This window comes from Odocoileus virginianus, chromosome 12 (genome assembly GCF_023699985.2).
Source record: "Odocoileus virginianus isolate 20LAN1187 ecotype Illinois chromosome 12, Ovbor_1.2, whole genome shotgun sequence".
Taxonomy (NCBI): domain Eukaryota; kingdom Metazoa; phylum Chordata; class Mammalia; order Artiodactyla; family Cervidae; genus Odocoileus; species Odocoileus virginianus.
The window spans coordinates 60,914,769-60,941,202 of NC_069685.1; the positions used below are offsets into that span (position 1 = coordinate 60,914,769).

At 53.1% G+C, this 26,434-nt stretch overlaps 1 protein-coding gene across 3 annotated transcripts in view; it reads left to right on the forward strand.

Moving 5' to 3' along the window:
• SGSM1 (small G protein signaling modulator 1) overlaps positions 1-26,434 on the forward strand; it is a 71,993-nt gene that overhangs the window by 16,766 nt on the left and 28,793 nt on the right. For all 3 annotated transcript variants that reach the window (XM_070475463.1, XM_070475465.1, XM_070475464.1), the window contains 10 exons: positions 7,452-7,527; positions 11,362-11,524; positions 13,678-13,830; positions 17,051-17,118; positions 17,380-17,525; positions 17,658-17,789; positions 19,455-19,579; positions 21,748-21,815; positions 22,920-23,083; positions 23,267-23,399. In XM_070475463.1, coding sequence (XP_070331564.1) covers positions 7,452-7,527; positions 11,362-11,524; positions 13,678-13,830; positions 17,051-17,118; positions 17,380-17,525; positions 17,658-17,789; positions 19,455-19,579; positions 21,748-21,815; positions 22,920-23,083; positions 23,267-23,399 — 1,228 coding nt within the window. The remainder of the gene's footprint in view (positions 1-7,451; positions 7,528-11,361; positions 11,525-13,677; positions 13,831-17,050; positions 17,119-17,379; positions 17,526-17,657; positions 17,790-19,454; positions 19,580-21,747; positions 21,816-22,919; positions 23,084-23,266; positions 23,400-26,434) is intronic.

Here is a 26,434-nt window from a genome sequence, read left to right on the forward strand (position 1 = left end):
TTAGCGTCTCTCACCTGCCTCCTGACATCCTATCCTTAGAGCTGCGAGGCTGGTTCCACAAGGAGCGAGCTCCCCATCGCTGGAGGAATGCAAGCCGATGTCGCGGGACTCCTGAGAATGGAACTGGAGAGGGATCGCAGCTTCCTGACCCCTGTGACCTTTGAGGTCCCCCCTGACTCTGACGGGTCCCCACAGTGGTTAGCAGGGTCACATCCGGGTGAACCTCTTTCCAGCCCCAAGTTGGGAGACACCAAGGAGTCCCGCCTCACAGATTTCTCAGTGCCTGACCCACGACTGGGCAAGGCTGGAGGCAGGGCCCCAGGTCAGGCTGTCAGGCAGACCTGGGTTCAAGTCCCGGCTGTGTGACCTTCAGGCAAGTTGTATAAACTCTCCATGCCTCACTTTATCCACCTTTAAAATAGGGGATAATAATGCTCTTGATTAAATCAGACTTTCTATACAGCTCACCTGGCCCTTAGTAGGTACTGTTAGTAAACATTCTCTTTAATAACAAAAGCAGAATGATGAAACAAAAGGAGAATAACAAAAGCATTTGCTTCACAGTGGCCTCTGGCTTCTGCAGAGAGAGACAAAGTATTATTAGAACAAAGGCCCTGGGTCTGTCCGGGCACTGCCCTAGGGGCTCAAGGTTACCTTGGGAGAGATGAACACTGAACAGGTTCACGTAGTGACGATCCACAGATCCACAGACGTGTAGTGACCATCAGGCCCTGGGTCTGAATGCTGTCGCCTCTTCATGGCCCAGGTCAGATTAGCTAATTCTGTGTGTGTGTGTATCAGTTTCCCCATCTATAAAATGGGAATAACTTGGGAAATGGCCTCCTTAAGGTTGTGTTTACAAACAGTCCCCAGAACATAGCGAGTGGCCCCCAAAAAAGTGAGGGTACGCTTTAGCGCCATAAAGCTCCTACTGTGTGCTGGCCCGGCCTGCCCTTTCACCAGCAACGTCCCATTTAATCCTCAGCGCAGCCCCGCGGGTTGATGGGTTCTACTTCACAGTTGAGGGAGCAGAGATGGCAGCAGGGAGGTGACCTGACCGCGCCCACACAGGACACCCGCCGCTGAGCCGGGGTGGGAACGCGGATCTGTGCGGCTCCAGAGCGGCGCCAACCATGGCCACGGCCTCCATGCTGCCGAGACGGGGCGTGGGTCCTGGGCCCAGGCTTGGGAAGTCACACTGAGTGCCAGGATGCCACCCTGCCAGCCCCGCAGTCTCCACACCACCCCGCGGCCCTTCTGAGCTGTCTGCCTCCAAAGTGGACCACACTCAAGACCATGTCTGGCGGCCTGAGAGGGGAAGGTGATTGAGAATTTGAGAGGCCCTCTGTGGCTGCCAGGCCCTCTTCCCCCGCCCACAGTGCTGGTCAGGCCTCGGGGATGGTGCCCCCCAACTCGCAGGAGTGGGCAGCAGCTTCTTTCTTCCCACCCTGAGACCATGCCCTCTTCTGCAGGATTCTCATTGACCTTCCAGGGCAGGCTCCCACAGAATTGCCTTTTAATTTCCTCCCTGGCCTCCGGCTGTCAGCCCTTTATTAACTTCTGGGGAGATGCGCTAGCCCACAGCTGGGAGCCAGCAGAAGTGGGGAGGGGCCTTTACTCACCAGAACCCCTCTTTCAGGCTGAGAACACCTCGATGCTGCGTTCTCCCCTCCAGCCCCCCTGCCCTGGATCCATGCCGGGGACTCCTCCCTGCAGCCAGCTTCCTGACTGTGTGACCTCAAGATCTGAGTTTGGGATCTGCAGCTGTAAGCAAACAGTCTTCTCTGGCAGATTTTGAACTTGAGACAGGGCATGTGTGCAGTCAGAGTGCCGATAGGAAGCAGATGGCTCCCCCAAACCGAGGACATTAAGATGAATTTAATAAAAGACTGTTGACTATGGCTAGGAAAGGATGCTGAGAGACTGCAGGAAGCATGCAGCACTCTGTGATATTAACATTGGGGAGCCAGGAAGCACCACCACCCCCAGCCTGACCAGGGTGTGAGAAAGTCATTCCCAGGAGGAGCTTGCTGTGTGGGGAGGGTCCCTGGACACAGCCGTGACTGCTGCGTATCTTCCTTGAGGATTTGGGGGCAGTTCCCTGTTTTATATCCTCCCCCACCCTTCCCTACTCCCTCCCGCCCTCCGTCCATCTCCTTAGCTCCTCTGTGCAGTCGGAGTGTGCAGAAGATCACTGGGGGGTCTTGATAACCACCCTGGGGTTTCTGATTCAGTAGGTCCAGGATGAGGCCGATCATTTGTATTTATAACCGGTTCCCAGCAGGTGCTGGTACCTCTAGGCTCCTCCTGGAGCAGCTCTGCCAGTCCCCATTGCACGTACCTGGTGCCTCTCTTAGCGTATGGCTCTTAGGACTAAGGGCCCCTCCAGCCCAGGACTGTCCGACTCCATCCCCACGGCTCTCCCACCTCGAGCTCAGTACCCAATGGCTGATTCTCTTGCTGCCTGCCCAGATGAGTTCCCCTGCATTTGTATCATTTGCAACTTGTCCCTGGAGATTGCTGTCCAGACGCGTTGATGGGAGGTCAGCACTGAGATGCAGGTCAGGATGCAGGAAGTTTACAGGGGCCTGCTCTTGGGGTCAACTCCAGGGGAGGTGAGGCAGAGCAGCGGGAGTGGGTGGAAGGAGAAGTTGGGCCCTGAGCTGGCCTCCACGGAAGCCCCCGGCAGCCCCCACCAGCCCCGTGGGGAACTGGGAGGGCCCTTGTGAGCTGTCCCCTGTGAGGGCAAGGATGCCGGATCTTCACAGCCACATGCATCATTCCCTGGATGGCACCTGCCCTGCCGACCTCGGGAAGGAGCGAGACTTTGGAAGGGCTCTCTGTGCAGCTGAGGCGACCCTGTCCCGAGGGGCCAGCAGCTCTCCCAGCCTCCGGTCCTCATGGGATCCGAGGGGTGCCTCGTGGCAGCTGCCACATCATCAGAACCTTCTCACAGCCCACCCCCCTCCTCGCCTTCTTCTCTCTGTCCCTGAGGCCCATGGCCCCTGCACCCCACACTCTTCCTTCTTCTCCAGCCCCAAACCAGAAAGCCCTCTAGCTAGCACTCAAGAGCACAGAGTGCCCCCCCCCGCAGGTTTTTTCCCCCAAAGCAAAATACTTGCCCACAGTTTTGCCACCAGCGGACCTCTGAATCTTCATTTTGCTCGGCCAGGCCCTCCTGCAGCTCCAAGAAGTAAAATCACCCCCGCCCAAGACCCCACCCCGCTTGCATTTCATCAGTGCTACCTGCCACGTGCCATGGGTCGGGATGCCCCAGGCCTTCCAGAGAGAGAGGAAGATGGCAGAGGTGTGAGTCGGCTCAGGCTGCCACAGCAGGGGACCACACACTCGGCAGCTTGAACGGCAGGAGGCCGGAATGCATTTTCTCACAGCTCTGGCGGCTGGAAGTCCGAGATCAAGGTGTCGGCAGGACGGGTTCCTTCTGAGGGCCTCGCGGGAAGGGTCTGAGAGGTCTCCCCCTCAGCTGTCGATGACTGCCTGCCCCCTGAATCTTCGCATGCTCCTCCTCTGTGACCGTCCGTGTTCAAATTTCCTCTTCGTGTAAGGACCCCAGATGATACCAGACTAGGGCTTGCTCTAAATGTCCTGACTTCCACTTAATCACTCTGTAAAGATCTCATCTCCAAACACCCTCACGTTTGGAGGAACCGAAGGATAGGATTTCAAGATACGAATTTGGTGGGGGGCCCGGGAGGGCCACAGCTGAGCCTGTAACATTAGGGGAGGTGACGGTTTAGAGGACTGGAAAGAAGGTGGCAAGTGAAGGGAAGGGAAAGAGTTTAAGGCGTCCCGAGCTGGTCTTTGACGTCAGAGAGAGGGGGAAACCACGGCTCCGAGGGTCGGTGCCAGGCTTAGGCCACCTCCTAGTTGATGGCCGAACCAGAAGTCAAAGCTGAGAGATTTTTCACGTGTCCTCAGGAAGCTCACAGCCTCCTTTTGTGGATGGAGCCAATGGGCCTGGTCGTCTCTGGGCTCACCGTGGGGGCGGAGGCGGCAGGCCGCAGGGTCCCGCGTCAGAGCCACTCCAGAGGGTGACCGGCAGATGGCCACCTCCAAGGAACAGGAGGACGTCGGCAGGAGGGCTGTGACCTGCTAAAGAAGGAGCCAGCCCTCTCTCTGGAGGGAGCTGGGGCCTGCCATGGCATGGAGCGGTCAGGCTTTGACGCTCCCCGCCTCCCCGCCCTTCCCCCGCAAGAGCTGTCCTGCTGCTAAAAGAAACGTGCCAGGCCCGCAGAGCCAAACGTCCTTGTGCTCAGTCGGTGAGCTGCAAACACACGCCCCTCCTGTGTGTTTCTCCTCTGCTCTGGTCTGTCCCCCACTCAGTATTCAGACACCGGACGTGTGGGTTTTCCGCACAACAGTTCTCTGACACTATCTGAGTGTCCTATAGTTAACTCAGTTCTGACACCGTCTACCCAGGGGTGGCATCAGATGCTACAGGTTAAGGGCTCAGTCCCATGATACTGACCCCCACCCCCCAATTTCAGGCACTGATCACAAATTTCAGGCTATTCCGTGTACTTCTGGCAGACCAGCGGTAGATCAGGGTTCCAGGTCCTAACCCCATCATAGTGCAAGTTTGGGTTTCAGCAGATGAATTTTGGAGGACCCTGAACCGCCCTTTGCAGAGGAGTGTGCTCCCTCCTCGTCTCCGTTGCCTCCTCTATAAGGAGTTCTCTATAAGAACCGTGCAGTTCTTAACGCTGATCCAGAGAGGCGAGGCAGGCAGGAGAGAACTTTGGAAGCAGTGATGCACGCAGGAGTTCTTGCTCTCTCTGTCCACCTGCTTGCAGCCCTCCTTCACACCCCCTGCAGGCTGCCCTTGGTGGCTGTGTTTCCCCTGGGAGGTTAATTTTTTTTTTCTTTTTAATTTGGTTTTACCTGTTTGACGGCATGTTGTAGAAGGAGCGCAACCACTGGTGTGAGATAAACCTGGGTCCAAGCCCTGAGTCCACTCCTCACCAGCTGTGTGACCCTGGGTGGGTTTCTCTGCCTCTCTGTGCCTTTGCTTGCTCCAGGGATCAGCAGCTGCTGCCCCGTTTACCCGTGATTATAGTGACTGGAGAATTCCATGGACAGAGTCCACGAGGTCGCAGAGTCAGACACGACTGAGCGTGTTTCACGTAGTGACAAGAAAGCTTTTTTTCCTTTGGACTAAAATATTCTACCAAAGCAGAAAGTCAGTCATGATCCTTCAAGGCGTTCGTTCCTCAAACGCTACTTTGTTGAGCGCCAGCTGTGTGCTGGAACCACATTTGTAAAGCAGGGGGACATGGAGTGCTTGCCCTCATGGGATCCACAGCATGGCACGGGCGACAGGCCTTAGCAAAATCACCGTAAACCTGATGGGTGTTACAGAAGCAGCCACTGTCGGACCTCAAGCAAGCCGATTTAACTGAAACAGCTAACGTTTCAGCCGGGATCAGAATTAGCAATGAAGGAGGCCAGAGGCGAGGCTCTAGGCAGGGCAGTGGCCTGCATGCAGCTCACGTTTATTGCAGGCACGCTGTGTGCAGGCTGTGTGCTCAGCACATGGTGCGCATTGCCTTGTGTCATCCTCCCAGTGCCCCTTATCACTGTTCCTACAAACCCTTCGTGTGTGCGTGCTAAGTCGGTTCAGCCGTGTCCAGTGCTGTGCAACCCTGTGGACTGGAGCCCGCCAGGCTCCTCTGTCCCTGGGATTCTCCAGGCAAGAGTGCTGGAGCAGGCCGCCATGCCCTCCTCCAGGGGATCTTCCCAGCCCAGGGGTCAAACCCACGTCTCTTACGTCTTCTGCATTGGTAGACAGGTTCTTTACCACCGTGCCACCTGGGAAAGCCCCACAAGCCCTTTACCCAGTGAGAAAACTAACGTTCAGAGAGGCGGCTTGATTTGCCTGAGGAAATACAGCTAGTAGCTGGAGGGGCCAGGATATGGCCGCTGGAGCCAAGGTGAGAAACACTGTTACAGGTTAGAATTCCAGCTCTGCTCCTTCCTAGCCGTGTGGCCTTGGGTGACCTAGCTCATCTTCCTGACCTTGGTTTCCCGTTTGTGAACGAGGCCAGTCCCACAGGCTTGGTTAGCTAGGGTTCAGGCTTTGACATGCTGCTGGCAGAGCCCGGCTTGGGGCTTGCCGGCCGGGAGGTCGGGAGCTGTCCACAAGGCGAGTGCTGACTGGGCTGTGTGAGGGCGGGGTGGGGGGGGGTGACATGCCCGCTTGGGTGGGCGCTGCCAAGTGTTTTTCCGGAGAACACAGCCAAGTATGCTTTGAGTTCTGTCTTCTCCAGGAGGCAAGCAGAAGGAAGGGAAAGGAAGGGCATTGGGACCTGACACTGCACTCAGACCCGTGCGTGGATGGGCTGGCCGGGCTAAGCCTGGGCGGCCCTCGGGGCAGCCAGAAAGGGGGCCTGTCGATGGGGGTGGGTTCCAGACTCCCACATCAAGCCCTGCTGACGTTAGATCTGTGACCAGGCTTTGATATCATCTCTTCCCACCTCCTCAAGGTGGGAAAACTGATGACTCAGAGGGGAGAAACATTTTGCTTAAAGTACTTCAGTGACTCTGGGGCCCAGAATCCAGCAAAGCAGAAGGGCATTCAGGCCGGCAGAGGGTCACCAGCGTGAGCAGAGGCATGGCTGCCCTTTGAGTGCCGTGTCCGCTGTGCCTGGCACCTCACAGGTACTAAGTGAACATTTATCGACTGAGGGGATGTAGTGTGGGAAACACAGCCTGGGGAGTCAGACCCATCTTGAAATCTGTCTCCACTCTGGGCCGCTCTGTCTACTTCTCTGGGTGAATTTCTACATGTTGCTGACCTCAGTTTCCCAAAATAAGACCACAAATCCAGCTGGTAGGCACCTGAACAGGGATTTGAACCATGATCTCCTGGATCTCAGGGCTGACATTTCATATTGCACCCCCTCCCCAATTTTTTTTATATGTACTCATTTCATTCATTCATTCATCCACTCAGAAAATATTTGTGGAGACCTACGATGCACCAGACCCTGTTCTAGGCTCCGTGGATACAACAGTGAACAAGGCAGATGAGGCCCTGCCCTTGAGGAACTTATTGGAGGCAGACAGTAAGCAGAGAAATAGGACAGGAAGTACCCTGAAGGAGCTATAACAGGGGATGGAAGAAGTTGTAGGCGGGGTGCCTTAGATTGCGTAGACGGGGAAGGAGATGACACTTCATCTAACATCTCAAAAGAAGCCCACCATGCAAAGAGCCTGAAAAAGAATTCACTTCAGCGTGGAGTGTGGGGGTAGCAGGATCCACAGGCCTCAGCCCTACAGAAAACATAGGGAATGCGAGGAGGGAACGCAGTTACCAAAACATGCCAAGCAACCCGAGAATGCTGTTGTGGGGGCGGGGCCAGTGCAGCCGCCTGGGGTGCCTGCTCCCCAGGTAGAGTAGGGTCTCACCCTCCGGCGCCTCTGCCTTCCAGGTGAAGCAGATCATGGAGGAGGCGGTCACACGCAAGTTTGTCCACGAGGACAGCAGCCACATCATCTCCTTCTGCGGTGAGTCAGTGGCCCCAGGCAGCCTTGAAAAGCGGCTTTCTCTCTGTGGGCTGCCTCGGGGCTGTGGCAGCTTTCTTTGAGCAAAGATTCCCAAAGGTCATGCTTTTGCTGCTTCGTAACTGTGAGGTTGTTTTCCAGATCCCAAAGTGACTCCATTAGGGAATTTGGAAGTAGGGAAAAGATGAGAGAAGACCTTAAGAATGGCATCTGTGCTGGGGGCTCAGATGGTAAAGCATCTGCCTACAATGCGGGAGACCCAGGTTCAATCCCTGGGTCCGGAAGATCTCCTGGAGAAGGAAATGGCAACCCACTCCAGCATTCTTGCTTGGAAAATCCCATGAATGGAGGAATCTGGTAGGCTACAGTCCATGGGGTCGCAAAGAGTCGGACAGAACTGAGCGACTTCACTTTCACTTTCTGTGCCCTGGGAAGGGGTAATCACGGTCGACCCGGAGAGATGCCTCCCCTCCCGTGGGCTCCATTCACACCGACCCCACCCCAGGCGACCGGGGCGCTTGCCTCTGAGGGATGGGCTCCGCGTCCTTTCCTCGCCCAGGTAGAGAGACAGGATGGATGGGGACTTGAAGGAATCAAGGAGCCATGGACACTTGCTGAGGGATCGCGGCCAGCTGGCTCAGCAAAGGAGGCAGGCCCGGGGCTCGGAGCGTGACTCAGCCCTCTCCCTCTCCTTGAACCTGTAAGGCTAGCTGCCAGGTTCTTCCTCTCCCTTCACAGTGGCAGGAGGCATGGGCCCTGCGTGTCTCTGAAGTCAGGATTCAGCACATACGATGCAGCGCGTACGCAGTGTGTACGCATACGTGGAAGTGTCTCTTTCTCCCTGAGGACCTTCTAACCTCATGATTGTGGAGTGTCTCCCCACGAAGGACAAGCGATCATGCCCCTCTCACGGTCTTGGCTCCAGGAGGGACCCATCAGCTTCCGTCCAGGTGGCGGGGGACACCGCCTGTGGGCCCGCAACCAGCTGAGCGCACGCCACGACCTGGGAAACCACTGACGTCAGTTCTGCTCTTTGGCCGCCCAGCTCTGCTCAAATCCCATCTCTGCCACTTCTTTGCTGGATGACCTTAGGCAAGATCTTATTTTTTTAGCTGATATATCTTTATGTAAATAAATGTGCATGAAAGTGAAAGGGAAAGTCGCTCAGTCATGTCTGACTTTTTGCGACCCCATGGACTATGCAGTCCATGGCATTCTCCAGGCCAGAATACTGGAGTGGGTGGCCTTTCCCTTCTCCAGGGGATCTTCCCAACCCAGGGATGGAACCCAGGTCTCCCGCATCACAGACAGATTCTTTACTGGCTGAGCCACAAGGAAAGTCCCCTGTGTGTGTGTGTGTGTATATATATATATATATATATATATGAAAGTGAAAGTGAAGTCGCTCAGTCGTGTCCGACTCTTTGCGACCCCACGGACTGCAGCCCACCAGGCTCCTCTGTCCATGGGATTCTCCAGGCAAGAATACTGGAGTGGGTTGCCATTTCCTTCTCCAGGGGATCTTCTCAACCTGGGAATTGAAGCCAGGTCTCGCACATTGGGGGCAAACACTTTAACCTCTGAGCCACCGGGGAAGACCGCCAATGCAGGAGTATATATATATATACATACAAACATTAAAAATATATTTTTTTTTCCTTTTTTTTTCCCTTTGGCCACACTGCGTTGCTCATAGGATCTTAGTTCCCTGAGCAGGGATTGAATCTGGGCCCATGACAGTGAAAGCGCTGGTTCCTGGACCACCAGGGAATTCCCCGAAAAATATTTTATGTATGTAAAAATACACATATACACATGCCCATATACTCACATATGTATATGGAAATATATATCTCTCTATATAAATATAGATCTCTGGCTTTCTTTTTTCTCCTGGACATTTTTATTTGCAAAAAACTTAATATGCATGTCTGTTTCAGGGCTTGCTAGCATACCTACCAATTAAAGACTTAGAAGATCAAGACTTAGAAGATTTTAGCAAGTGATAAGAATCATAATAACTCTCTTAACTCCGATCAAAGTTCAGGGGTGAGAGAAACATGCCCGCATTAAATGAGGCCTGAAGGATGTCCCTGAGGTTTCTTTTGTCCGTTGTTCCTTATGAGCCATTGTCAGAAAAACATGGAACAATGTTTACCAAGCTGTACTAGATCATGAATTTAATCACTGTAAGCAAATGAAAAGTCCTAGATATGTAAGCAAAATTGGAGCTATTTTAAAGATCATCTCCCAGAATATTTTAATTCGATGAGCAGATTAGGCAGTGTGTGAACAGTCCTTCAAAGCCAAGTCATTGCTGACAACAGCAAGAACGGGGCAAGCAGTCACCCCGAAACTTCTCAGCATTTCTCCTTGCGCATGGCTTGGCCTTGCCAGGCTCTTAACCCTGCGCGTGCTGGGGTCCTCCTCTGTGAAACGATAGTAACTAGAACACTGGCCTCTTGAGTTTCACTGCAGGGATTAGGGAAGGTGAACCTTAGCACTGGTCTGACGCCCAGCAGGTGCCCGGTGAGAGTAAGGAGTAGCCCTTAATAAGCTCACGTTTTCCCATAGACATGGATTATGCTCCTAGTGCATAGCAGCGTGAGTTCCCAGGCCGCTGTGTAAGACAGCAAGTCAGAAGATAGAGGCTGCCCGGGGACTCCCCTGGTGGGCCAGTGGCTCAGACGCCACGCTGCCAACAGAGGGGACCCAGGATCCATCCCCGGTCAGGGAACTAGATCCCTCATGCCCCAGCTAAGCGTTACACACGTCGCAGCTAAGGATCCCGGCACAACCAAATAAATACATATTAATTTTTAAATTAAAAAAATTTAAAGCATCTGAAAACATCAGATATGTAGGATAGAGGCCATCAGAATGGTGTGCACAGGGCCTGTTTCTTGGGAGGGAATTCTGAGGGCCAGAGAGGGAAAGTTATTTGCCTGAGGTCACGCAGCAAGTTAGTAGAACCCAGGCTATGCCCTGGGTCTCTTGTTTGAGGAGGGCTGGACAGAGCCTCCAGGGGAGACACAGAAGTGGGAAGATTAAGACTGAAACCTCTCTTCAAAGGCGCTTTGTGGAGGCGCAGATGTGAGCACACCTTGGGCTCAGACATGGGTATGAATCCCAGCTCCTTCACTTATTTGCCGGGTGGCCCTGGCAACTCAGCTCACTGCTGCGAGCCTCCGTTTCTGCATCTGGGAAATGGGGATGGTTTTCCTTTCTGCCTGGCCATGGCGGAGATTGAATGAGATCCATACTGTTAACTGTTACTGAAATCACAATGGTAATGACAGCAGTGTGATTCTTTTAACTGAAATACAACTAGGCATTCACGCAGTCCAGGCTCCCCTCCTTCACTGAAAGGAGGAATAGCTAGCCTTCATAAAGCACACATGCGTGTCAGGCTCTGAGCAGAGTGCTTTCCATGCATTTTTTTCCCACCTTATCCTGACAGCAACCTTATGAGGTTACTGTTCACACTATCCCATTTTACAGATGAGGAAGCTGAGACACGTGGAGGGGAAGTGATTCCCCTCATGCCGTCACACAGCTGGTAAGGGGCCAGGAGAGGATGTGCACAGAGATGATCTGACCTGGGGCAGCAAGCGTGGGTTCACCACTAAGCCCTCTTGCTCCCTTTTGAGGGGCTGGACGGTGGAGAGGCATACAGGCTTTTCACCATGATGCTATCATAGTGATGCTATCATGAAATTGGTGACTTTGGGGGCCCCAGACCTTCAAGGCACCTGTGTGTGACTGAGAAAGCCCAGAGCCAGGGTGGGCGTGGGGGCGGATCATGGGTGGGGTCTGCTGACCGCGGTGTCCCTGCAGCGGCCGTGGAGGCCTGCGTCCTGCACGGGCTGCGGAGGCGGGCGGCTGGCTTCCTGCGCAGCAACAAGATCGCAGCTCTTTTCATGAAAGTGGGCAAGAGCTTCCCGCCGGCCGAGGAGCTGAGCCGCAAGGTGCAGGACCTGGAGCAGCTGATCGAGAGCGCGTGAGTGCTGAGCGTGGGGTGTGGGCCGGGGCACCCCCAGAGGACAGCCGGTGCTCCTGCCTGGGGTCCGCAGGAGACCGTACCTCCCGGCCCGCTCCCCACTCTCCGTTCTGCTCCTCAGACCTGCCAGGCTCTCTCATACCCCAGGGCCTTTGCGCATGCTGTACCCTCCCCCCAGTTCACACCCCTCATCTTCCGTGGTGGATTCCTTGTCATCCCCAAGGATGGTAACGCCCTCTAACTAGTAGTAAATTCTAACCCTCACCCCGTTTCTCTTTTATATCACTCTGCTTATTATCTTCCCAGTTGTTATCACCACCTATAATTTTTCATTCATTCATTTACTGTTAACCTGATTGTTATCAGTCTCCCCCACTGGCCTCTGAACTCCATGAGGATAGGCATCTGGATATGTGCTACTCCCCATTAGGTCACCAGTGTCTGGGATAGCGCCCAGCACCCAGGAAATGCCCAGGAAACGATTGTTGAATGAGTAAGTGCCTACTGAGCCAGGCCTGTGCCAAATGCAGGCAGATCGAAGTTTAATATAACCACATGGTCTCCGTCTGCATGGATATGATGCTCACAGTGAAGCAGCCATTTATGGGGGCATTGTCTTAGTGGCTCGTGGCCTGAGAATGTGTAAATGAGTGCCTCCCACCAGAACCACCCCCAGAGTCCCAACTGCGCAGCCAAGCCCCCATCCTGGAGCCTGGTCAGGGGTGGCAAATAGGTTTCCTCCCCAGTTGGTGCTGCTGGCTGTGAGGTTTTCCTGCCGGAGCTCATTGCTTTTACAAGAGCCGAAAGACCAACAGAGACTGTCTTGTGGAAAGTTCTGGAGTTGTGAGTGGGCTTCGTGGGAAAGAGTGCATGGATTGATGAACACATGTGGCCACGTGTTATGGGCAAGAGAAGGGAGAGAGAGGCAGGCATGCCATGTGTCTGCCCTCGCTGCCATGAGTGGCCACTCCACTTCACTGCGAGAGAAATGGCCTTTCCTTGCCCTTCAGGCCCTGCCAGCCCAGGGCTGCTGGCCAGAACTGCACTATGGGCAGCGCTCTGGACTTGGCATTGCTAGTTCCCATTCGGAACCTGACTCTTCAGCCACCTGGTCTTTAGGGGTCTTCCAGTCCATCTGCTAAATTCCCAGGTGTCTGCTGATAGCTTCTTAAAGGGGTGGATTTCCATGAACCTTCCATAACATTGGGAGCAACTTTCTAGTGGAAAAATGAGAGATGTCCATTCCAGGGGCCCATTCACTCATTTTTGCCATCATTCTTTTATGGACATATTTACTGAGCCCCCTATACATGCCAGGCACTGTGCTGGGCCCTGGAGATACAGGCAGGAAACAGGGCCAAAGCTTGCCATGTGGCAGACTCTCCGAGTTTTATTTAAAAAGCAGTTGAATTGCATAATCCATGCCTTTGAGGTCCCATTGTGGAGGAGAAGACAGAGGAGTGAGCAAGAAGTTAAGCTGCAGAAGTCCACGGAACACAGGGTGGGGGGGCCTCCCCAACTTCAGCTGGTGCTCGAGTGCTTCTGTAGGAGGGGGTGCCCTCCCTGAGACCTCAAGAGTGACCAGGGTTCAGCCAGATAATAGAGTGGGGAGGGAAGCCAGAAAGAAGCAGCAGCTCACAGAAAGTCCTCAGATGAAAGCCTGGCAGCTTTGGGGATCTGCAGAGATCCCTGTCTGGCTGGATCGTGGGGTCAGAATCAGGGAGTGGTAAGGAGGTGGCTGGGGAGGTGGACGGGGCAAGGTCGTGGAGTGCCCTGCTTGTCGTGTTATAAAGCTTGCTTCTCCAGAGCAATGGGGGAGCCTCCAAAATGAAAGAAGAATCCAAGACTCTTCTTGGCCAGCACTCCTTTCCAGCTGAGCGACAGAAAGTAAGAGAGAAATTTCAGTGTGAGAATCTGGCTTACCCATCACCAGTGTGTGAAAGGGTCAGTTTGACCGCATCTTCACACTCACTGGCTGTTGGTATTTTTCCAACTCTTTTCCCATTCTCCAGGAGCAGTGTGGGCTCCTGTTGCTGTTCAAATTGCCATTCTTTCATTTCTTAGAGAAGTTGGACACTTTCCTATTTGCATATTGATCCTGTTGGATTTCCTCTTTTGTGAGTATCTATTCTCTTTCTTTGCTGGTCTCAAAGGCGAAATCAGATCCAGGGCCTCCAGGAGAACGTGCGAAAGCTGCCAAAACTGCCCAACCTGTCCCCACTTGCCATCAAGCACCTGTGGATCCGCACGGCCTTGTTTGAGAAGGTCCTGGACAAAATTGTTCATTACCTTGTAGAAAACAGCAGGTGAGTGGGGAGGGATACAACACTTGGGTGCACTCTGCTTCCACCTGCTGGCCATCTTGGAAATTGCGCCCTCTCTCACAAAGCTGCTTTCTTTTTGCCCTCTTGATGTACCCTTGATTTGAAAGTGACTAATAAGGACCTCCTGGTTGTTTGACTCTAAACTAGCCAAGCTAGACCCTTGGGAAGATTTGGGTGCTTAATAGCAATGCAGGATCTTCTGAATTGGGGTGGGGTGTAAGGATCTTGCAGTCTTAAGAGCTGTTTCTTTTCCCATGAATTAAGCCCACAGTCCATTCGCTGTGTGATCCTAGAGAGTCATTTAGCTTCTCTGTGCCTCTCTTGTCTCCTCTGGTGAATGGGACAGGATGGGAATTGCTGCCACTCTGGAGCAGAGGCGAGAAAAGCAGTTAGTGAGTACACAGCATTTTGCAGAGGCCTAGGGGTATTTTTTACATCTTCTCTGCTAGCTCAGATTGGCCTGGTGTAGAGGTTTTACAGTGTGAGTCCTCTTGGCACACATTCATCCATGGATCTGTTTACTCATCCACTAAATGATTAATGAGCATTTACAACGCCAGGCAATAACCTAGATGTTGAGGATACCCAGGTCTTGCCTGTCGTGTTAAGGAACTTGGATATTTGGAGGAGAGCAGCGAGGAGCTGCTGGCGGATCTGTGATCCAAGAGTCCTCATGGGCAGCACTCCTTTTCTTTGCCTGTTTGCTGGGAAAATACATGTGAAAGTGCAGAGCAAAGCGCTTCCCCTCCCGGAGCTCACATTGGGCAGGGAGAACAGGCCCATGCTAATGGTGATAATGCGTTGATGAGTCTGCCAGGATGGATGATGGGTGGCAATTAGTTTCCTCTGGGTAGTCAGGGAAAGTGTCCTGGAAGATGGGACAGTCACGCTTCAATTTGAAGGGCATGTTACCCAGCACAAGTTACCCAGCAGAAGGGTGTGGGGAAAAGCGTTCCCAGCGGAGGGAACAGCAGGCACAAAGGCCCGGAGGGCAGAGAGGAACTGAAAGAAATCCAGGCTCCAGAGCTCCAGTTAACCTCTGCACCTTCTAGTAATTTATAGCACCTTTCTGCCCGCTGCCTTGCTGTGGGTCCAGGGTCTGTGTAGTTACTGCCTTTGGCACATGAACTTGAGTTTTCCTGCTGAAAAAATTGGTTTATTTAGTAGTTTATTCGAGTAGCTTATTTATTTACTTATTAGAGTAGTTTATTAGGGCTTCCAAGGTGGCTCAGATAGTAAAGAATCTGCCTGCAATGCAGGAGACCCGAGTTCAATCCCTGGATCAGGAAGATCCCCTGGAGAAGGGCATGGCTGCCCTCTCCAGTATTCCTGCCTGGAGGATTCCATGGACAGAGGAGCCTGGCAGGCCCCAGTCCGTGAGGTCGCAAAGAGTCGGACACACCTGAGCAGCTAAGACACAGACTAGCAATACCAACGCACTGTTTCTTCATTAAACATTTTGGATTTTAGAGCCACACAGAATTGAGACAGTAGTACAGAGAATTCTTGCCTACCCTAAGTGTTAACATCCTACATAACCATAGTACAAGTCTCAAAACCAAGAAATTGCCATTGGCATAATACGTTAACCAAACAAACTCTTTTTTTTGCTATATAATTCTATGAAATTTAATACATGCCTAGTTTCATAAAACCAACGCCACACTCAGGCTACAGAATACTGTACCAAAGAACCCATCACCCTGAAGAGACTCCCTGGGACTGCCCTCTAAGTCACATCTTGTGCCCATCTATACCTGTGATTTTTAAGGCATTATTTTCAGGTTATGGTCACATAGCTGTGCTGATTTGGGGAACAGAAACTGAGTAGTGGGCTGGAAAGTGTCTCTAAGTATTAGCTTCAGACCTGACACCGAAATGTGTAAGCTTGATGTTGAGCATGTCCAAGGCATGTCATTCTGCCCCAGCCAGTGTTCTGGGTGGCTGAAGATTTCTTTGGGGTGATACTGCAATCGCGTTGCCGCATTTAGTGAGACCCTCTCCTGATGTCAGAACTTAATCCGTGCAGTTGGACATTTATTCCTCCCAGCAGCCCTGGGTGGGTGAGTTGTCATTCCTCCCGTTTTATAGCTGAGGACACTGCAGCTCAGGGAGGGTAGTCGCCTGTCCAGGGACACAGAGAGGGAGGGAGGAGCCAGCCTGGGCTCCCCGTTGGCTAGCCGACTCTAGATCCTGGGCTCTGCACCCACTGCTGTTGAATGGGAAGAAGAGCTGAACTGGCTGGATGTAGCCTCCAGCCACCTACTGTGTGGCCTCGGGCAAGTCTCTTACCCTCTCTGGGCCTGAGATCCCTCAGAAGTCAGGACAAGGTCCTTTCCATTCTGGAGTTCTCTTTCTAGACCGTATGAATTTGCAAAGAATCCGAGGCCAGTACACAACAATTTGGCCTTCCCTGGTGACAGACGGTAAAGAATCCACCTGCAATACAGGGGACCCTGGTTCGAAAAGATCCCCTAGAGAAGGGAATGACTCCCCACTCCAGTATTCTTGCCTGGAGAATTATATGGACAGAGGAGCCTGACAGTCCCTGGGCTCACAAAGAGTCGGACACGACTGAGCGACTGAACACACACAACAAGTCAGACGAACAAAAACGGAAACCATTCAGCACAGACACTGTGCTGACAGCATTGCATTGATATTTTGGAGAGTCGGAGGCCAGGAGGCATTTCCGAGCATGTCAGACCAGCGTCATCTGCGTTGGTTACCCAGATGGGAAGGCCTGTTAGCACAGCTTTTGGGGACACACCGCAGCTAAAATGTGTTTTATTGCCTCGATAACATTAGAAGGGCAGATGTCATCTGAGCCTCTACGTGACTTCCTGTCTGAGATGGAAGATGCAAAAGGAGCAGACAGAATCAGCCAGGCCTCAACAGGCTTCTAATGATTGTTCCTGTTATCATCATCAAGGCTTTTCCACAGCCTTTGTGTTAAGCAGTTACAGCCAAGTGCCGTGCTAAGTGCCTGACATCTGTTGTCCCTCTCAAACGTCCTTAGGCAGCCCATAATATTATCATTATGCCCATTTGACAGATGGGGCAGTTGAGGCTCACAGCGGTAGCTGGGTGACCAGAGGGGCTTTGAACCCAGTCTGTCGGCTCTCAACCATCAGGCTGTAGTCGACTCTGCGCCCTCTGCTGGTCACCATCCAACCCTGCATGTCCTTTCCTCTCTCGCTAGTAAGTATTACGAGAAGGAAGCTCTCCTGATGGACCCGGTGGACGGCCCCATCCTTGCGTCTCTGCTGGGTAAGTGGCCCAGCCAGCGCTCTGAGCTTCATCTGGATCTCTGGTCTCGGCTCGAGGGGGCGCCTCCTAAGGGCCTGTCTCGCCTCCCTCCAGCTTCCCACCTTCGAAACTGCTCCCTGCCTCCCACCTTCAGGCTCCTGCGCTGGTCTCTCTTTGACAGGAGCCTGGGGTGCCCCAGCTGCTGGAGGGGGGTCCTTTTGGTGGGAGGAGGGAGAGGGGACTGTCCTGGGCGATGGGCTCCCAGCCCCATCTGCTCTGCAGTGGGGCCCTGCGCCCTGGAGTACACCAAGATGAAGACTTCCGACCACTTCTGGACGGACCCTTCGGCCGACGAGCTTGTCCAGAGGCACCGCATCCACAGCTCGCACCTCAGGCAGGACTCGCCCACCAAGCGTCCGGCCCTCTGCGTGAGTGGGAGAGGACGGCGGGGCCCCGGGGGGCAGTCCGGCTGAGTTCTGGACTCGGCGTGGAGGTGGGGAGTGGACTGCGGCCTTGATGGTCATTCAGGCCTCACCCGCCGCCTCCCCTCACGTTGCCAGATCCAGAAAAGGCATTCGAGTGGCAGCATGGACGACCGGCCCTCCCTCTCCGCCCGTGACTATGTGGAGTCCCTGCATCAGAACTCCCGCGCCACCCTGCTCTACGGCAAGAACAACGTTCTGGTCCAGCCGGTGAGGGTCCCCATCTTGGGCCCAGGGCTTCCACTGCGGGTCTGGCTCCAGGTTACGGGGGGTGGGGGGGGTCCCTGTGGCCCCAGGTTGCTCATCCATCTATCCATCCATCCACTCACTGATCCATCTGTTCGTTCATCTGCCAATATCTCCATCTCTCCATCTGTTCACCCACAGGATGGTATTTCCTTCTATCCATTCATCCATCCATTCATCTGTCAGTGTCCCACCCAGCCAGCCAGTCAACTCTCTTCCAGCCTCTGTATTCACCCCTCCCTCTGTTCATGCATCCCTTCACCATTTTTTGTCCATCTGCCTGTATTTATATCTACCCAGCCACCTATCCATTCATCCATCCCTCTCTCCATCATTACGTCCACCCATGCATCCATCCGTCCTTCTACCCATCATCAGCTCCACCCATCAATCATCCATCCACCCATCTTTAACCTCCACCCGTCCATTTGTTCATTTGTTTTCCAGTCCATCTACCCATTACCTTTCCACCCAGCTGTCTTATCTATCATTCTCCCTCATCATCACTCACTCACTCAGTCCCCTCATTTGTGCTGGACCTGCTCTGTACAGGGTGCTTAGGATATCAAGGTGAACATCTTCACAGCCAATACTTAGGGAGCGCAGCTACTGGCGTGTACATAGGAAGGAAGCAGCCTTCCCGTGTACACAGTCACTTTTCCAGTCAGATCACAGTCTATCATCTTTTCGGAGACATTTTAAAAAGTCCCCGTACTCTGCATGTGGAGTAAAAACCATTACACCGAACCTCACTGAGGGGTCAACATATAAATGTCTGTGACTGAGTCTGCACAAGACTGGGCAAGGATGACTATGTCACAGTTGTAATATAACTGCTGATTATAAGAGGCATCCCCACTTTAGGTGCATTAAAATGTGAAAAAACAATTGTGTGCCGTAGAATCAATGAAATACGGCAAGGATGCTGCCTCCCGGGGTTGCGGTGTGGTTGAGGTGATACTGGTGGAGCAGAGCCAAGCTCGGTATACACTCAGTGCTCAGTAAATGTCGGTTGTCTTCTGTCTCCACGTGTTTTGGGGGGTGGGTCTGCAGGGAGGAGGGCTGCCTCTTATGTGTGAGTCTTGGAGCCCCCTCCACCGCACCCCACTTGGAATAAAGTGGAGCAAGTGAGAAGCTCAGCCGATGAATTGGGAAGGCGGAGGATGGGGCTGCTGGGCGGGGAGCGTGGAGCAGGTGTCTGGGGAGGGGCTTCTGGGTAACATCTGTGGGATGGGTCATAGAGCCCAGCTGCGCTCTCTTTCTCCCTTAAGACTGGCCACAGTGACGGCAGTAAATGCCTTCTGTTTTGGAAAAGGTATTGTTGAAAGGGCAGAGCCCCGTTCCTTGTTCTAAAGACCCGCCCCCCACAACCCCGCCTTTGCATTAGGGCCCTGGGCAGCTTCCACAGCTGACCCTGCAGACCCAAACCCATCCTGGTGGTTGGCGGCAGAAGGCTTGGTTAGCACAGCCACTTGGAGGGAGGGTCAGGGCTTCCAAACGGACACGGCCTTGGGGGGAATGAGCCAACCTCTTGGTTCTGGCTGTGTGCCCGCGAGTGCCACAGGTCGGGGCCCGTGTTCTCTGTGGCTCCGGCACCACGACCAGGCCTGAGTCCCCCTGTCTCTGCAGAGAGACGACATGGAGGCTGTGCCGGGGTATCTGTCCCTGCACCAGACGGCTGACGTCATGACCTTGAAGTGGACGCCCAACCAGCTGATGAATGGGTCTGTGGGGGACCTGGACTATGAGAAGAGGTGAGCCTCTCCTTCCCCTCAGCGCAGGGCCGATCGCGCCCCGTCCCGTGCGCCCTGCCCCGGCCCTGTTCCGTCTGTTATGACCAAGTGGCCCAGCCTCCCTGCACCTGTGGCCTCATGGGTAGTTCATGGGATCTGAGAGCCAACTGGAAGAGTCTTAGGGGACGGGCATTGGGCAGTGCCTTGAGCAAACGCCACTGGGAGAGAGAAATACTAACAAAGATCTTGTAAGCCCAGAAATGACAGTATTCCCCGGTCTCCAGCCACATTACCCATCACTCGATGCAAAAGGAAGCCAGAGGTGTTGGTTGTGAGCCTCTCCTCTAGGGCTCCTGGATACCCTGTGAGTTATAAGACCCAACAGAGGCCTTGGAGTCATGCTTCTAAGAGACCTAGTGGCTGGGGATTCTATTATCATTGGACATGTGCCTGACTTCCTCAAAACTTTTGCTTATGGGGAATTTCTAACATAAAGGGCTTCCCTGATAGCTCAGCTGGTGAAGAATCCACATGCAATGCAGGAGACCCCGGTTTGATCCCTGGTTGGGAAGATCCTCTGGAGAAGGGATAGGCTCCCCACTCCAGTATTCTTGGGCTTCCCTTGTGGCTCAGCTGGTAAAGAATCCGCCTGCAATGCAGGACACCTGGGTTCGATCCCTGGGTCGGGAAGATCCGCTGGAGAAGGGACAGGCTACCCACTCCAGTATTCTGGCCTGGAGAATTCCATGGACTGTATAGTCCATGGGATCGCTAAGAGTCAGACGTGACCGAGCGACTTTTCACTTTTTCACTTTCTAACGTAAAAGTAGAAAGAACTGAAGTACCCACCACACAGCCCTAACAACCTTCCCCTCACCGTCCTCTGCCCTGCGTTTGTTCTGCAGTAGCAAACAGACATCATAGGATTATAGGATTTTATCTAGAAGTTTATATACATACTTGTAAATATAAATGTAAATATATGTATGTGTGTATATATATATATATATATGTATTTATATACATATGTATGTGTGTGTGTGTATATAGAATAAGGACTCTCTTCAAGGGCCATAAACAGAGCACTGTTGCTGCGTTCTGTGTGATGTTAAGCCTCAGTGCGATCACCACCAGGCTTTGGTGTGATTAATATCATTCTCTAAGCTGATCACTTCCTGGGAAGAGGTTACCATCTGTCCTCAGAGAGGGTCATTGGGAGGCAGTCAGTCCTCAGCTGGGCCAGATAATCCAACTCCAGCCAGACACCTAAGTTTCTTTTTTTCTTTTCTTTTTTTTTTTTTTGACACCTAAGTTTCTGATGGAGGAATCCTCTGGGAGCCAGGAACACTCTTGCCCATGAAGCTTATCTCAGCTTACTCATCTGAAACCTCAGTATCAGACCTTCTATGACCTCCCAGCTGAGTTCAGAGCCCTGAATCTCCTTCTTAGCATTTACAAAATCGTAATAAATCTGTCCCTACTTGTTTTCTGACTGTCTCACCCTTTAGATCTCAGTTCTGTGAAGGCAAGGAGTCTGTCTTGCTCACATCTTCTCCCCAGCGTCTGCTGGTGACAGAAAACCAAACTCACGCTGCCTGAAGCATTGGCTCTCATGAACCGAAAAAAATCCAGGGGTGGTGGCTTCAGGCGGGGCTGGATCCAGGGACTCAAATGAGGACCCAAACCCTTTCCATCTCTTGGCTCTACTTTCCTGACTGTTGATTCCATTCACAGGCAGGCTTTTCTTGCCAGGGCTCTTTACGTCTCCAGACTTCTGTCGTCCTTAGCGCTACTCTCCTAGCAGAAAGCCCTTCTTTCCCAGAGATTTCTCACGTAGATCTAGTAATTGAGTCTCACTGGTTCTGCCTGGGTCATGGTCCAGAACAGTGTCATATGATGATCCGCCAAGCCAGGGTCAGGTGCCCATTCCTGGAGTCCTGAAGGGGGAGGGTAGGAGAGGTCAGCCTCAGCCACATGGACTGGATTTAAAGAAATGTGTGTGTAGGGGGCAAGTTGGAAAACTGGGATACTGGAGCCAGAAGAAGGGGAGATAGGGTCTGTGAAGACTGGGGACATGGATGTTGGGGTTAGGTGGTCCTGGTGAGGCGGGTGGAGGAGCCTGTGGGTGGGGCGTCCCTGTGATGAGTGGGACAGGCATCCTGCAAGCCTGGCCCTCCCTCCCCTTCCAGCGTCTACTGGGACTATGCCATGACCATCCGCCTGGAGGAGATTGTCTACCTGCATTGCCACCAGCAAGGTAGGGACTGCGGGTAATCATGGGGCCGGGGGTTCCTCCTGGGTCCCCTACCTTCCCCACCCCCTTATTACCTGTGCAGCCTCAGACGAGTGGGCCTCACGTCTCTGAGCCTCAGTTTCCACATCTGTAAAATGGGGATAGTAACAGTATCTGCTCATGGGGTTGTTGTGAGGATCAAGTGACATTTGTTAAGGGCTCAGCATCAAAGCCATGTGTCAGGCACGGTTCTCACTATTCACGTGCCTGCTATTTAATCGTTGCTACAGCCCACTGCTAGAGGCACCGTCATTCCCATCTTAAAGCTGAGGAAGCAGCATGGCACAAAGACATCCTTTCTAAGCTCCCCAGTCTGGTGCCAAACCCAGGCCTTTGTCCCTCCAAAGTCAGTGTTCTGAAAATTGAAGATTTATAACTGTAGTTTATAGTTCAAAGAAGGTATATTCTGAATAAGTGAAAGGCCATCCTGCTTTAGAAAGCAAGGTGTCTGCACCCCACCAAGGCACAAAAGACAGTGGTTTTAGCCTATTTAATGAAACACACCTGGGTTCAAACCCAGGCTCTGCTACTCACCAGCTGTGTGGCCTTGGGCAAGTGACATAACCTCTCTGAGCCTCAGTTTTATCATTTGCAAAATAAGCAGTAACAGATATGCCTCACAGGGCTGTTTTGAGTATTACAGTAAGACAGTGCCTTTAATGTGCTGTGTATGTATACAGTAAGTGCTTAAGGCGTGTAATGCATGCTAGCAAGAGGCAGTTGCTGCCCTGCAGAGGGATCTATCTGACAGCCTGCATACAGAAATAGGTCAGGTCAACCTGCTGAGGGTGTTTGAGGGGGCATCATCTTCCTTTGTCGGGTGACTGCAGGGAGGCCACCACGTTTGTCTTGACCTTGCCCTGTCATTCTCCAGTTGGTGACCATGGCAGGTAGGATGAGGGAGACTCAGAGGAGGTGAAAGCTGCCCCTGACCTTCTGCCCAGGCCTTTCCCAGAGCCTCGGAGCGGGACCCCTGGGTCTGGCTGGGGATGTCTGGGGAGGAGGGGGACTCCCCATGCCTCGTAGTGACTTCCTGCCGGGTCTCCCCTGGCCGGGTCGTGGCGGCAGTGGACAGCGGCGGGACGGTGGTGTTGGTCAGCCAGGACGGGATCCAGAGGCCGCCCTTCCGCTTCCCCAAGGGAGGGCACCTCCTGCAATTCCTCTCGTGCCTAGAGAACGGGCTGCTCCCTCACGGGCAGCTGGACCCGCCGCTCTGGTCTCAGCGGGGGAAGGTGAGTGATCGTGGGGGGCCCAGGGAGGCAGGGCTGGGGGCCAGCCGTGGGGAGTGGCTGTTCTTGCCTTCGGGCCCTTGAGTGGCTGTGTGGGCTCATGCACGCCCCACAGGGACCCTCAGGGTGTGCAGGTTGCGGGACAGGTGTGTCCCAGGGGCCAGGCCTTGGGGTGTGTTCTTTCAGGGCAAAGTGTTTCCCAAACTGCGCAAGCGAAGCCCCCAGGGTTCATCCGAGTCCACGTCTTCAGACAAGGAAGATGACGAGGCCACGGATTACGTGTTCAGGATCATCTACCCTGGCACGCAGTCCGAACTCGGTAAGCAGCCCTGGCCCTCGGCCCGGGGAGTCAATCTGTTTAGCTGGTCCTGAAATTGACTTCAGCTACGTGGGACCAGAGGACAAGAGATGTGAATTCTGGGGTTAGCAGGAGGACTTGGAATCAAGAAATTAGGGTCTCGGCAGCCTTGATTTTCTTCCAGATGAATAACCACTCTCTACTTGGCTAACTTAGATGTCCCTGGGTGTGAGGTGGCATGGGGTAGCAGCCGTGACAAGAGATGTGAATTCTGGGGTTAGCAGGGGGACTTGGAATCAAGAAATTAGGGTCTCGGCAGCCTTGATTTTCTTCCAGATGAATAACCACTCTCTACTTGGCTAACTTAGATGTCCCTGGGTGTGAGGTGGCATGGGGTAGCAGCCGTGACGTGGGCTCTGAAATCCTGGTTTAACTTGAGCAAATCCCTTCACCCCTCTGTGCCTTGGTTTCCTCATCTGTAAAATGGGGATGTTCATAGCACCTATTTCACAGGACTCTCACAAGGATCAAATGAGATAAAGTACTTGGCACAGAAAGAACACTCAAATGCTGTTATGTGGTTGTTACTGTTATTTTTTTTTAACTTCAACAGATTGTTGTAAGGATTCAGTGAGATAATAAGCTGGTCATCATAGAGCCCATAGAATGAGGCCTCGCATACCGTAGGCCAAGTGGTTGTCAAGAACAGCAGAGGGGGTGATCCCCTGGCAGTCCAGTGGTTAGGACTCTGCATCTTCACTGCCGAGGGAGCGGGCTCCATCCCTGGTTGGGGAACTAAGATCCAGCAAGTCATGCAGCGTGGCCAAAAAAATAAATAAAAGACAGCGGGGGGAAGGACGACCCTAGACCCTGGCCCGCGAGGTTGTGACGTATGTCCTGCCGTTTGCATGGGGCCTGCTGAGAAGTCGTGCTTAGTGAATGCAAACTGCGGTTGCTGCAAAGATCATCCATTCCAGAGGGCTGTGGTGGCGATTAAATGAATTAATATTTGAAAAATTCTCAGAAGGAAGCCTGGCATTTGTTAGGCACTGTATGCGTGTCTGTTAAACAAGTGAGTAATAAGTTATGGCTTGTTTCTGGAAACCTCGTTCTATCTAGCCCTCTGTGGCCCTCTTGTCCCCATTTGATGGATAATGGCTCCGAGATTCCCTTTGTTTAAGGGACCACAGCTGGGCGGTGAGGGCGTTTTTAAAGCAGATGTCCTCCCTGGCGAGGTTGGACTCATCATGCCAGGCCTCTTAATGCTCCCGCTCCCATCCACTGCTGTCAGAGCTGGGGTGTGGGGGCTGGCTTGGTGCTAAGGTCTTGGGTTAGCCTGTGTTTTCTTGTGTGTTCCTTTATGGCCCGTTAGGAGGAAAGCCTTACATTCCTGTGTCATTAAGAGCCATAGAGTGTCCTGACGTGTATCCCTACATCTGTTCCCGCCCAGGATCAAGGTCTGGAGCTGGCCCAGCCTCTCTGTGGTACCACTTCCCCCCAGAGAGCTGATTCATCCGAAGGCCAGGTGCCCAGCTGCTGCCTTCCCTGGCAGCTGGCTCTGCGGGGACCCATCCAACACATGATTTGTAGGCTCTAGCTGGGAGCCAGGCTGGGTGCTCCATATCTTTCCTCTTTGGGGAATATCCACGTCAGCCTGTCGTGGTCCTGCGCGTGCCAGGGGAACAGATGCTAGCTGCACCCACTCACACCCTCTATGCGTGCAGCTCCTCTGCCATCTGCCAGCCTCGTGTCTCCTTGCCTCAGGGTTTCTGCAGCCACCAGGGTTCCTCTGCCCGTGGGTGGGGTGGCCTACATTGCCTCCCTGGAGCAGCCAGTGACTGGCAGGAGCTGTGTATAAATGCCCCAGCTCTCTCGCCCCTCGAGTGAGAACATCCTGAAACGTGTGTTCTGCGCGTGTCCAAGAGACCCCTCACGAGATCAAGTGCCAGTAGTCCATAACGGCAATGTCCATGGTGACTAACTCGCTACTCCCTTCACCCTTCTCCTCCTGGGTCCCTTTATCTCTCCCTACCCGTGCTTCTTGGAAACATCTCCCAACTTGCACTTAAATCCTGTCTGCCTTCAGGGAAACCCCAACCAAGTCAGTGTGTTTAAAACAGGGTTTCTTAATCTTAGCACCACTGACATTTCAGATGGAATAATTCTTTGAAGTGGAGGCTGTCCTATGCACTGTACGATGTGTATTTAAAACCAAACATCACTTTGCCAACAAAAGTCTGTATACTCGAGGCTATGGTCTTTTCAGTAGTCATGTACACATGTGAGAGCTGGACCATATAGAAGGCTGAGCACCGAAGAATTGATACTTTCAAACTGTGGTGCTGGAGAAGACTCTTAAGAGTCCCTTGAACAGCAAGATCAAGCCAGTCAATCTTAAAGGAAATCAACCCTGAATATTCATTGGAAGGACTGCTGCTGAAGCTCCAATACCTTGGCCACCTGATGCAAAGAGCCAACTCATTGGAAAAGACCCTGCTGCTGCTGGGAAAGATTGAGGGCAGGAGGAGAAGGGGGAGACAGAGGATGAGATGGTTGGATGGCATCACTGACTCAATGGACATGAACTTGGGCCAACTTCTGGAGATGGTGAGGGACAGGGAGGCCTGGAGTGCTGCAGTCCATGGGGTCACAGAGTCAGACACAACTTGGCGACAGAACAACAAGAGAAATTCTTTATGGTGGGGGCTGTCCTATGCACTGTAGGACGTTGAGCAGCTTCCCTGGTCTCCACTCACTGGATGCCAAGTAGTGAATCTGTCCCCACTACCAACACACTGTGACAGCCAGAAATGTCTCCAGACATCACCAAGTGTCCCTTGGAAAGCCAGCAGCACCCGAGTTGAGACCCGCTGATCTAGGGCAAGGATGGGTTAGGGAGTCAACAGCCAATAGAAGAACAGCTGAGAGAGTATGAATAGGATCTCGGGGTCTGATCCTCTGAGTTGGAATCCTACCTTCACCACTTATTAGCTGGGTGGTCTTGGGCATGCTGCTTAAACTCACTGTGCCTCAGTCTTCTAATCTGTAAAAGGGGT